Source organism: Chenopodium album, chromosome 3 (assembly GCF_948465745.1).
Source record: "Chenopodium album chromosome 3, dcCheAlbu1.1, whole genome shotgun sequence".
NCBI classification, from domain to species: Eukaryota; Viridiplantae; Streptophyta; class Magnoliopsida; order Caryophyllales; family Amaranthaceae; genus Chenopodium; species Chenopodium album.
Window position 1 is genome coordinate 1,263,443 of NC_137836.1, and position 13,807 is coordinate 1,277,249.

The 13,807-nt window shown below is 35.4% G+C and overlaps 1 protein-coding gene across 1 annotated transcript; it reads right to left on the bottom strand.

Moving 5' to 3' along the window:
- Positions 1-1,106: 1,106 nt before the first annotated feature.
- Positions 1,107-6,746, bottom strand: LOC145609987 (transcription factor GTE6-like). The gene is made up of 9 exons (XM_081665246.1): positions 6,592-6,746; positions 6,136-6,235; positions 5,282-5,503; positions 3,248-3,325; positions 2,727-2,951; positions 2,495-2,593; positions 1,906-1,964; positions 1,599-1,749; positions 1,107-1,495 (listed from the first exon to the last, which is right to left on the bottom strand). Exons 2-9 carry the CDS (start codon positions 6,199-6,201, stop codon positions 1,289-1,291), a joined length of 1,107 nt encoding a protein of 368 aa, XP_081521372.1. The 5' UTR covers positions 6,202-6,235; positions 6,592-6,746; the 3' UTR covers positions 1,107-1,288.
- Between the last annotated feature and the right edge of the window lie 7,061 nt (positions 6,747-13,807).

Sequence of the window (13,807 nt, forward strand, 5' to 3'; positions counted from 1 at the left end):
CCGGAAGATTAGAAGAAGAAGTGAAGAGGTTATATTGCATTGTTATCTCCACTTGATTGACATCTAAGTAATTTAATGTTAATTGCTAACTAGTAACTAAATGCAGTAATTATCTTTTTTAAAAAAAGCTTTTTTTAACGAGTAAAACTACATAGTAAAATTCTACAGCTATGCAAACTGATTTTTTTAAAAACATTTTTTGTGCCCCTTCCTGACGTAGTTATTCCTAATTACTACGTAATTTATCTAAACCAACTTAACGTAGCATTTTTAGTTTTTTACTAAAATAAAATGCAATTATTTATAATTTTGCGATTTTTGCCATTTACTACGTACTAAGAAACAAATTCTCTAAAAGATTGTACTTTTTCACTTTTTCAGTTTTCCCCGATTCATTTGAAGTTTGGCTAACAAAGTAGAATTTCTCCTGTGCTTCAAGCTGAATTCATCTCCATAACTCCATTGGTGTAAATAAATTTGTGAGCTGTGTAATTTTAAATTCGAGCAGCCAAATTCAAAATACATGTAGGAAACACAATTGTATATAAAAGTAACTAAGAGTGCAGATAATATCATGGAGACATGGACTATACGCCTATACTTATCTACACACTGATGTCTAACTACAGAGTTTGTCGAAAAGGTTGATTGTTATAAGATAATAATGGTGTTGTCACAACTCACAAAGATGTCGGGATGGCGCGCAGATGGATTGCTGAGTTCCCACTGCCTCCTATAGCCATAGTCCCTTGGTGGTTTCACAGATTCAACCCTTTGCTCACCTTCTTCCCCTTCGGAGAAAGGAGACGTAATTTCCTTACATTGAAAATTTTGAATTATGAAGTTCAATAATTAATCCCTTGAAAAATCTCCCAGTGATAGTGATATAGCCAGTCAAAGGATATAAGATACCAAGTATATAGTTCGGGATAGACTCCAAACACTCGAGTTCTAATCGATAACAACCCAGCGCTTGTTCTAGACATGTAAGGGCTGTTGATACCATTCTAAAGTGTGAACCTTCTGTAGTTCGGGTCACTTATGGCCTCGTAAGGCACTTAATAAAGATTCTTATCCAATCATTCCCTGCTCTTCTAAAAAATATTCCAAGTTTAGACTACATCCTACATCCAAACAGCCTACATACAGCATCAAAGACGGAATAATAATTATTTTAAAATATTAAAAAAAAATAAAAATAAACAGTGATCATATTTCCTTCAAGATAATACTATACAGTTGCAGATCATATAGACCATAGTTCATCTATTGGACATTATTCTAACAATCACGATGCTACCTTTTTACGCTTTTTGGCAGTCTTGGCAAGGGCATCACAGTTCTCCCTTCTTCGTTTTGAATTGTTATTATTAATACTATTGACATTATTGTTATTGTTTTCATTGTTGTCGTTATTGTTGTTGCCACCCAAGCTGCCTTGAGATTGCAGTGCGTCTCTTACAAAGAATTTTAGCCTCCATAGTGTGGATTCACTCTGTGCAACCGAAAGCAATGTCAAAGGACAAATAAAAATAACATGATCTGACAATATACGGCAGACAATATATCCTGACTAAACTGGATAAGGAAAAGAATACCTGAGCATCAATATCAAGGTCCACCTCCTCAGCATTTGCTAAAAACCCAGGATTGCTCTGGGAAACAATCTCTAGAGCTCTACTGAGATCATCAGTGGATAGCCTTGTGAGGGCTGTGCCAAGCAGCCTTTTTTCTTCGGTTGACATTTTCCTGAAATTTAGTGAATCAAATTCAGTTTCAAACATGCAGGGAGCACATAGTCCGGTGTTCAGCAAAAAAAAAAAAAAAAAGAAAAGCCACAATCTGATTCAAGGTTGCTAGCAAGTACGGCAACTATAATCTGTACATAAGACAATCATCATTTACCTGCACTTTAGAACCAGCTGTTCCCTAAGATCATCAAGGTGAATGTCTGCCTCGAAAAGCTGATAATTTAGTTCAAGGGAAATATATTATGGTCAAGTACGAATTTAGGTGTGATAATTCAATGAATAGAATTGCATAATGAATTAAAGCATATGCATAAACATTGCCTGAAGGGGGAAATTGTCATGATATAAAAGCCAGTTACCCTGATAAACTTTCTATGAAAAACGAATTTGTAAATCTCTACTTGACAATAAACCAAACACCCGTTAGTCTACTCCACAAAAGAAGAGCACGAGAGTAATGCAGAGTACTATTATTATTATTAGACACTGAAAGTAAATATGGAGCTTTAAAAATAGGTAGTCGTGTAACCATCAAAAAAGTGGTTGTGGAATTTATTTAGCAGCATCAAATTTGGAGTATTTTACTTGTGATTTCAGAAGTATTTTGTTTTTTTTAAAAAAAAGACTATACCTCAGTGAGCTCAATATCTCATAAATCACGTCTGACAGGAACGTTAATTACATGACTGCCAAAGATTAAAGTTTCAATGAAACAAAGCCCAATAACTCCAAAATAAACAAACCTCATTGCTGACATCCCTTGCCATTTTGGCATAAGTAGCCTCTCGAGCTAGCTGCAGACTAAGCTGTACATGAGCTTCCTCTTCTTCTCGCCTTTTTTCCTGCAACAGCAGCCTGCCTTTTTCAGAACCATGTGAAAAAAAGGATAAAATATGGCAAATCACATATAACAAAGAGCTAAGTAGCTAACTACTATTCACACAAAAACAGTGGCCTTTTTCACTGGAATCTCACCTCTTCTGCAACTTTAGGCAAAAATTGTAGCCACTTTTCTTCAAACTTTGCCAGCAAGGTTTTTGCCATGACATGGTATTCATTCTTTTCACCATTATATTTCATTGCATTCTTGAAAACCAACCTCACATCTGCACATATCTCCCGTACATGTTTATAGCCACTACCGTCCTTAGCTTCCATTTGTTTCTTTATCGTACTGAAATCCATAGGTTTTTCAATAATCTGGTATAAGGAAAAAATGTTAAGTAATAACTCATAAGGCACACAAAATGACCAGCAAAAGCAGATAAAGCTTGAAACAAATCTAACAATAATATTCCTACAACTTCTAACAAATTATTGGTGAACAATATCAAACATTGACCACAAAAGATCAAAACAAAAGGTGATAGGATGGAGCAGAGTAGTGTTCACAAAACTCTTTTTTTTTTTTTTTTTTTTTTTTTTTTGAAACAGTGCTAACAGAACAAAACGAAACTAAACCAGTGAAAAAAAATGAAATAAGGACTTTATGTTACCTCATAGTAATCATCCAAACCAAGGCCTTTAACATCTACAGGCTCCATAAAAGGCCATGCACACGGGTGTTTAGTGATCTAAAAAGCAAAGGAATAAAGGGTAATATCAGGACAATTTAAATAACAACCCATAAATTTGCGGCAATTGATCAAGACCGTAAAAACAAGGAAAACAACTGTACAAATGTACAATTGTACAAAGCCATAGGCAGCTTTTGAGGATGTCCACAGATTAAAAGCACAGCAAACATTCAGAACTTTTCCTGAATCAGCATAAAATCAAGTAAAGATGTTTTAGGAGAGGCCTTATTCTTCTTTTATAACTCTAATCCTACAGCAGCCTACACCTTCTTAGCCACCTCAAAGGCATCAGCTTAATTAATTTTTCGATAAGATCATTTCAAAGGTTTAATCTGATAGTGAGGTTGAAAAATGTTTGGCTGGGTCAAAGTAAAACTTCCCAGTTATCCAGCACTACAAGTTTAATCCATGTAACTGAGGACAAGTTGTCCACAAAACAGCCAAAAATAAAAAAATAAATAAGTATATCAAGCCAATTCTATCATATTTTGTCTTTTAACTAACATTGCTGCATTAATTTCAGGAAAAAAAAAAAAAAAAAAAAAAAAAGAAAAAAGAGCACCTTAGCCGTTATCCTATGCTCCTATTCTGCTGAAAAATGTACCTAAAGCAGTTCCCTTGAGCATTCACCCATCCCGTTCAATGAAGACATTAGGGGTGAGCAAAAATTCCGGGTACCCGGAATTGGAACCGGAATCGGTTAGGAACCGGCGGGTCCGGAACCGAGATTGGACCCGGTGGTTCCAATTCCGGGTAATAAATTAAGGATCCGGTTATAACCAATTCCAATTCCAATTCTCAACTTTTTGGACCCGGAACCGGTTGGGTACCCGGTTACCCAATATATCCTAAACTAAATAAATTTCAAATAATAAAAATATGTTAAATGTATCTAATTTGTACAATAAAAAAAGTATTATTAATATCTAACATGAATACAAATAGCTTAATGCATATATAAATATAAGTATTAAACACTAATAATGATACTAACTAAAATGAGAATTATAATTTGTATTATATTTTAACAATTACATACATAAGTGGGTACCCGGAACCGGAACCGGTACCCGGTGGTTCCAATTCCAATTCCTAAAATTTAGGACCCGGTTAAACCAATTCCAATTCCGGTTCCGAATTTTAGGACCCGGTTCCAACCAATTCCAAGTCCGGGTCCTAAAATTTTGATCGGGTACCCGGTTTGCTCACCCCTAGAAGACATCGAAACCCACAATGTGGACTTTTAGTAGTTTAATCTAGATTGCGGATCTTAGTCCATGAGTATAGACACCGGAACTAAAGTGAAATGAGTTAAATTAGATATGCACACAGCACACCCCTCCATTAATTGAAAATTTCCCTCCACTTGTTGGTCATTACGCTCTTAATTACAAATTTTATAGCTATAGTAATCCCCCCACCCCCTCCCCAAAGGACAAAGAGGCTAGAATTGAGGGTGTTGATTTACGGGTTGAACCATTGAGCTGCCGTGCACTTTTACATCCCTCAGGCCTTAGCTAAACATATCTGTTAGAGTCTGCTAATTCCAAGTCATCATGCTCCAAAATTCTCACAAGACTAAATATAATCAATTAGTTCTGACTTCAATCAAGCACGGGAAGCAAAATCAGAAAAGCTCTCCTGTTATTGATCTAATCTATCCCAATGAGCAGTCTATCGAACCGTTGCAATTGATGTTCGGTGCCGACGACAAGGAAGAGATTTGCAGAAAGTAGGTTTTTATGATCTGATAAACTTATTAACTCAAGTTGAATAGCTCACACAAAAATCTTGCATTTCATCTATTGAGCAGTCTCAAATACCCTTTTGTCTCATTTATAATCGATTTGAAATCAGAATTCTGATCTAAATCCTAGTGTTACGATATGAACAATCTAAAAGGTACTTCTAATTTCCTTTAAAAGAAAAGAGAAGAGAAGAGAAGAAAATGACCTCATGTAATATTTTGCCAAAATGACATATCAGCTCCTGCATTCTCTTTGTGACATCTGTTTCCTTGCTTGTTGCATCCTGCTGCTGCTTTTTAGTGAGAGCAACATGTCTCTCTTTATCCTTGTCTTTGTCTCTGGAAGCCAAGCCACCTTTCGAGCTGTTTGCTTGCTTTTTACTGCTGTTAAAGTAGAATTGCTCAATCTCATGAACTTTTTGCTCTATCTGCATATATGTATATATTAAATGTTATTCTATCTCATACAAACAATAAAAACAAAAAGATAAATAAAAACAACACTCTTAGACTGGTCTAGATGACAGTCAACATCAGTAATACAGTTCTAGTGCGAAAATGACTTTCAACAAAGAAAGCATGCTCAAGTAAAATTTTTATGAGATAGATATATAACAGATAGAATCTTAATGAAACAATCTATAACTGCATGTTACCTCACTAGTTATCTATGTTACATTCAAAAGCCAAAACAAACCGTTTCCTGGTTTCACAGTTTATATCAGGAGTTCAGCATAGGACACATACTGCAAATTCAATTGATGTAAACAAAATCCTTACAAAAAAAAAAAAATGGATATTGATGCCAACAAAAATTAAAATGCAAGACGAAACAAGATGAAACATCACAATTTTGACTATTTTAGGAGGGCACCTGACCCATATATCAGTAATTTCAGAGACCAAAGCAATCATTATCGAATATCATATGAGCTTGCATAGTTGCATAATTGAAGGGATTTAGGCCTCTAAACTAGCAATCACCAAACAAATATAACCATTAAAATGAGCAATAATTAGGCAAGTAATCACCTAACTCCAAATTCAGAAGCAAACTCACCCTATTGACATGTGACAACACTACGTCGACACGATTTTTGTAATCTTCCATCCCACAATCGCCCATTTCCTGAATTGTCAATTCAATTCCCACCCTCCATCTGAAATAGCAATTGCAAACTGTTTAGCATAGGACTGATATATCCTCAACAACGAGAATCATACATAAACTATTCAAAAAATCTAATTTGAAAAAAAACCCTAAACAAATTCAAATGCTTTCCAAACATTTTGCAGATGATTTTACTAGCATAATCAAAATTTCAAAAATCAAACACAATTGCACTAATTGATTCATAATTTAAGCCTAAAACAAACATAAGCACAAAGATATATATCTAAATTATCACGAAAAAGCCAAATTCAACAGAATTTAGAGAGAATCAAAATGCATAAACAAATATATAAGAATATTAAATATTCAATCAAATAACAGTAATAATGCTTGATTACATACCAAATTTCAATTTCTATATAATCAGAATAATTAAATTTGATTAATTAGCTTCAAATTGAAGAAAGCAGAGACAGAGCAAGAAGAGTGAGACTTGAGAGAGTGTTCGGAGAGAGCTCGGAAGTTCTTTTTTTTTTCCCTCTATTCCATGGAAATATGGGATGTTGTTAAAGTATAATCTTCATGGAAAAATGGGCACGGGTCATATGTTGGGTAGCCCCACATGTCGTGTTAGTGTCTCGTGCTCAAGTAAATTGTGTCTAAAGAATAAGTTATAAATTTTTTGGTAAAAGAGAGAGAGAGAAAAGTGGGTCGATCCATCGCGCTGGTGATAGGACTGTGCTATTATATGTGGTTTACCACACCGTGTGATAGGGGTTAATTGAGTTACTCGGTCAAGGGTTACTCGATCAGGGGTTACATGAGGGGTTCGGTTAGGGGTTACTTAGTCATGGGGAACTTGAGAGGTTTGGTCAAGAGTTATTCAAGTTACTCGGGAGGGGTTACTCAAGGGTTTACTCACTCAGGGGTTACTTATGCTCAAAATTTGCTGCTTTTTAAAACCGGGAGGTGCCAATGGAGCCTCATCATTAACAACATTCAGATTCTCGCCTATGTTGAGATATTGTTGTGTAATCACTTGCAATTTTTCTACATTCTTCCCAAGTTAAGACTCTGCATTTGGACTAAGTGAGAAAAATAGCTTCCGGTGCTGCACCTAGAGCCTAGAGGGCCTTTGCGAACCGCTCTAAGATCATTATACCCTGGTAGTCTTGCATTGTTGTGGCCCTTGAGCTTGGACAACCTCCCCTTCTCTTTCTCCCTCTCAAAAGCAGAGAATCGGGCATTTTTTTTTTTTTGGTGAAGCACCAAACCATGGGTCGTATTCATATACTACCCTTTTCTCCAAGAGTTTCTTTTTCTACAAATTAAATTGACATTCAATGTATTGTTCGTGTGGTCCATTCGCTCACAATAGGGCAATAGTAACAAAAATTAGCAAGACATCCATATTGAATACTACACCATTTTGAGGGTTGTGAACATATGCAATTTTGATACCCTTACGTAGAGGTTTGTTAATGTCAATCATAATTTTCACCCTCAAATATTTGTCCCAACCAAGAGGATTCAAGTCATCATACTCTAGCAACCCTCCTAAGTGTTCTATAGACTTGGTTGGAACTTATTAGATCTTATTTAACTTTTTTTTTTTTTTTAGACAAGGAGATCTTATTTAACTTATAGGAACTTATAAGACCTTATTAAATTTATTAGACCTTATTAAACTTATTAGATCTTATTGTAACTTATCTGAACTAATATGAATTTATTAGACCAAAAACTTATTTTTAATTATACGGTGGAGAGAACAAGCCTTAGGTGTCAATTAACAAGTTAGTAGTACTTTTGTACAATTTATTTTAAAATGGTTGCAATTGACATAATCAAAACTTTGAAAGACTGCAATTAGCAAAATTTTCTTTTCTTGATATAGTATTTCAATTCAATTTTTGCAATATTCAATTACACTATTTTAATGAGTGTCTGACCAATTTTTATTCTTAATACAATTACATGAGATCAAATGTAGTTGTGTAGTCATGTACCCCCAATTTTTTTTTTAAATGCACTAGTCTAATAGGCACAGTTGTTGAGATGTATCTTTTGATTATTAATAGGAAAATTTATAATAAAAAACCTTTTAAAATAACTTTTTTGTCTTGAAAAACCTTTTAAAAAATTTCTTGGTGTTAAAAATGTTTTACTGATGGTAAGATATTTATCAGTGAAGGGATGAAGATAGGAAGTAAGTAGTAGAATGGTAGGAAAACTCCTTTCTTGTTTTTCAACCTAAGTTCACAATACGTGAACTTTCATTTATATAGCCAAAATAATTGAATACAATATTATACATTATTGAACTTTATACAAATTATTGTACTTAGTAAAGTCTTCATTGACTTTAATTACCACATGTGAAGTTCAACTCAATCATGTTTCTCAACACTCCCCCTTTGAACGTTCACATGGAATGGGGTACAAGTTGCCTCATTAAAAACCTAGTTAGGTAAAACCCTGTGGGATAAAAACCATAGCTAGGGAAAAAGAGTACAACTATATTGTATTATATGTTTTGTTGTACTGTCTCGTTAAAAACCTTGTCAGGAAAAAACCCAGTGGGATAAAAACCTGATCGAAGGAAAAAAGAGTGCAGTACATATAATACTCCCCCTGATCTCAGCATAGTTCACGAAGATGTCGCATTCCAATTTTGTGAACTAACTGCTCAAATTTCTTCGAAGGAAGTGATTTGGTGAACAGGTCAGCAAGATTTTCACAAGACTGAATTTGCTGGATGTTTATTTCCTTGTCCTTTTGCAGATCATGTGTGAAGAACAGTTTTGGGGCAATATGTTTCGTTTTATCTCCCTTAATATATCCTTCAGTTACTTGAGCGATACATGTTGTATTGTCTTCAAAGATGATGGTTGGGTCTTCTGTTATTGTGTTCATTCCACACTCCTTTTGGATATTACTGATCATCGACCTCAGCCACACACATTCCCGTCCTGCTTCATAGAGGGCTATCAACTCTGCATGATTTGATGATGTCGCGGTCAATGTCTGCTTTGTTGATTTCCATGATATTGCAGTGCCGCCATAAGTGAACACATATCCATTTTGTGACTTGGCATTTTGAGGATCTGATAAGTATCCAGCGTCTGCATACCCAATGAGAGCAGCATCTTGTTTTGGTTGGTAATATAAACCAAGGTCTTGTGTCCCTCGTAGGTACCGGAGTAAGTGTCGAACTCCCTTCCAATGCCTATATGTTGGTGCATTGCTGTGCCTGGCTAACAAATTCACAGAGAAAGCTATGTCGGGTCTAGTATTATTAGCTAAGTACATTAAGGCTCCAATTGCACTTAAGTATGGTACTTCTGGACCCAAAATCTCTTCATTTTCTTCTCGGGGTCTAAATGGATCATTTTTCATATTCAAAGAACGAACAACCATTGGGAAGTTGGTTGGAGTTGCTTTGTCCATGAAGAATCGTTTCAAAACTCTTTCTGTATAGTTTGATTGATGGACAAAAATACCATGACTCAAGTGCTCAATTTGCAGTCCAAGGCAAAATTTAGTTTTCCCAAGGTCTTTCATCTCAAATTCTTTCATCAAGTATTTTGCAGTTTTCTCGAGTTCATTTGGGGTTCCGATGATATTTAAATCATCAACATAAACTGCAATGATAGCGAATCCTGATTGTGATCGCTTTATGAAAACACAGGGACTAACTTGGTTGTTTTTGAATCCTTCTCTCATAAGGTATTCACTCAGACGGTTGTACCACATCCTTCCAGATTGTTTCAATCCATAAAGTGACCTTTTTAGTTTTATGGAAAGCAGTTGTCTAGGCTTGTGGTTTTCTGGTATTTTTAGTCCTTTGGGGACTTTCATGTAAATGTCCGTATCGAGTGACCCATACAAATACGCAGTCACTACATTCATTAATCGCATTTGCTGCCCTTTTGTGACTGTCAAACTTACCAGAAATCTTAATGTAGTTGCATCAACCACTGGAGAATATGTTTCTTCATAATCAATCCTTGGAATTTGAGAAAATCCTTGGGCTACAAGTCTTGCCTTGTATCTAACTATTTCATTTTTCTCATTACGTTTTCTCACAAATACCCATTTGTATCCAACGGGTTTTACACCTACTGGTGTAAGGGTTATTTTTCCAAAAACTTCTCGTTTTTCAAGTGACTTTAACTCAGCCAGCATTGCCTCCTTCCACTTTGGTCAATCACTCCTACGTCGACATTCTTCTACAGTTCTTGGTTCAACATCATTTTCATCAGACACGATGTCGATTGCGATGGAATTTGCAAATGTTTCATTAACGATAACATCTTTCCTATTCCACTGAGTCTTTGTAGAGACGTAATTCATTGAAATTTCATTGTTATCGATGTTTTGAACATCTTGTTCATTCCCCGTAGGGTTGTCTTCTTGTTCGTCCCCTTTTGGATTATCATCATTTTCTTTACTTTCATCCACATTTGGTCTTTCTTGACCTTCTGACGGGGGAACATCATTAGTCTCATTTTCTATTCCATCCAATCTTTTCAATTTTCTTGGCTTAGAATCTTTTGAACCAAGTGGTCTTCCACGCTTTCTGCGTGCCTGAGATTCATTTTCTATGGCCTTATTACCAGTTGGGATTTCAATACGTGCAGGGGCATTTTCTGCTGGTATATGTGATTTTGTCACCTTCTTTGTGTCTACAAATGCATCAGGCAATTGATTTGCAACACTTTGTAAATGAACAATTTTCTTAACTTCTTGTTCACACATATTTGTTCGTGGGTCTAACATCAACAGTTGTGTTGCATTCCAATTGAGTTCAATTTCTTTCTTATGTGGGTCCACTTTCTCTCCCCCTAAGGCTGGGAATACTGTTTCATTAAAGTGACAGTCCGCAAATCTAGCCGTAAATAAGTCACCAGCCAATGGTTCAAGGTATTTAATTATAGAGGGGGATTCAAACCCGACATAAATTCCCAGCCTTCTTTGTGGACCCATTTTTGTTCGTTGGGGTGGAGCAATGGGAACATATACAGCACAACCAAAGATTTTTAGATGTGAGATACTTGGTTCTCGACCACAAACAAGTTGTAGTGGTGAGAATTTATGATAAGCTGTAGGTCTCAATCTAATTAGCGCTGCTGCATGTATTATAGCATGTCCCCAAGCAGATGATGGCAATCTTGACCTCATTAATAATGGTCTTGCAATCAATTGTAATCTCTTAATTAGTGATTCAGCTAGACCATTTTGTGTATGAACATGAGCTACTGGGTGTTCAACATCAATTCCAATTGACATACAGTAATCATTAAATGTTTGGGATGTAAATTCCCCAGCATTGTCAAGTCTTATTCTCTTTATTGTATGATCTGGGAATTGTGCTCTTAATTTGATGATTTGGGCAAGTAATTTTGCAAAGGCAACATTTCTACTTGAAAGTAGACTAACATGTGACCATCGTGTAGAAGCATCAATTAAAACCATGAAATATCGAAATGGTCCACATGCTGGATTAATCGGCCCACATATATCTCCCTGTATTCTTTCCAAGAATTTTGGAGATTCAGTAGCAATTTTGTTCATGGATGGCCTTATTATTAATTTGCCAAGTGAACATGCAGAGCATGTTAATTCATCTGATCGGGGAATTTTGACATTTCTTATTGAATGTCCAACTGAATGTGCTATTATTCTTTGCATCATCCCAGTTGCTGGATGTCCCAAACGATCATGCCATAAAATAATCAAATGTTTGTCATCTAACTTCTGGTTAGATACCATATTGATTTCCACGGGTCGTATGTTTATACGATATAACCCCGAAGAGTATGCTGGCAATTTCTCATATATATGTTTCTTGCCATGTTTTTCTGCCGTGAGGCATATATACTCTTTTTGATCTGTCGTCATTGTTTCTAGATGATAGTCATTTTGGCGTACATCTTTAAAGCTTATGAGATTTCTTCGAGATTTACTCGAATATAAAGCATTATTGATTATTAATTTTGTTCCATTTGGAAGCATTATACAAGCCTTTCCAGATCCTTCAATTAATTTAACTGACCCGAAAATAGTGTTCACATTTGCTTGAAACAACTTTAGTTGTGAGAAATAATTTCTATCTTTTAAGATAGTGTGCGTTGTTCCACTGTCCAAAAGGCATTGATATTCGGAACTAACTTCAGGTAGATCCATATCTTCATAAAATAAATTTGAGATTAGTTTAGAATAATATCATACAAACTTTTATTGATGATAAAGATTAAAAGTACATGACTAGAAATTTAAAATACAGGGAACTAAGAAAATACATTAAAACATAGCATATGTTACATTAGTAGATGAGAAACCTAAGCATTGTTGTTTTCTCCAAGAATGAAATCATTTCCAATTTCAGCATTATCCATGAAATAATCGGATACATCAAGGCTGGGACAAGGAGCATTTTCCTCATTAACATAATTTGCTCTGCATTTTTCTCTTTGCCCTTTACAGAAGCCTGGTAAAGATATACCAAATGTTTGGTCGTACGACAAGTACGTCCCCAATGTCCTGTCATGCCACATCTGTAACATGTGTCTTTTCCTTTCGAAGGAGTTTGTTTGTGGCTTCCAGATGACTGCCCCTTCTGTTTTTCAAAAATTTTGAAATTACTGTTTCTTTGAAAATTGTTTCTACCACGACCACGGCCGCGTCCGCGATAATTTCCACGGCCTCTTCCACGGCCATTGTAATTTCCACGTCCACCTCTTCTTGTAGCATTTGACTCGGGTGGATAGGAATTTGTTGCATTTGCCTCATGATGAGTGGCCAAAGACCCAGTTGGTCTCAGGTTATGATTTTTCAACAAAAGTTCACTATTTTGTTCCGCAACAAGCAATATACTCATTAATTCATTGAACCTTTTAAAACCTCTCTCACAATACTGTTCTTGCAACAGTATGTTGCTTGCATGAAAGGTAGTGAGTGTTTTTTCAATCATGTGTTCATCCAAAATTGGATGATCACAGTATCTCAATATAGACACTATCTCATGTATGGTTGAATTATAATCAATTACGGATTTGAAATCCTGGAACCATAAATTTGTCCAATCAAATAATGCCTTAGGAAGGAGCACCCTTTTGTGGTGTCCAAATCTTTCATTAAGACAATCCCATAATTCTTTGGGATCTTCAACCATCATGTACTCAGTTTTAAGGCCTTCATGTAAATGATGCCTTAACAACACTAAGGTTTTTGCCTTATCTTGTTCAGTAACAGGTTTTGCAACAGTCATTGCAGAAGTGGTAGTATCAGTTGTTTGACCAGAGGGACTTTTATTTTCTTTAACAGTATGCTCCAAGCCTTGAGCTTTCAAATTCATCATTGCATCCACTTTCCATTCCAGAAATTTCTTTCCAGATAAATCTAAGATGCTGAACTGTCTTTTCATAAGGTCTCCCATTTTAGCTACAACAAATTACGTGATAATTAGTTTATAATAACAAATTATATGTACAACTCACATGTTTAGTTCTTCCATATTTATAATTAAGTTAATAAGACACGTGATAATTAAATTTAATATAATAATAAACCATAAATAATATAGTTTTTTCTCCCCCTTGGTTTATTATTGTGA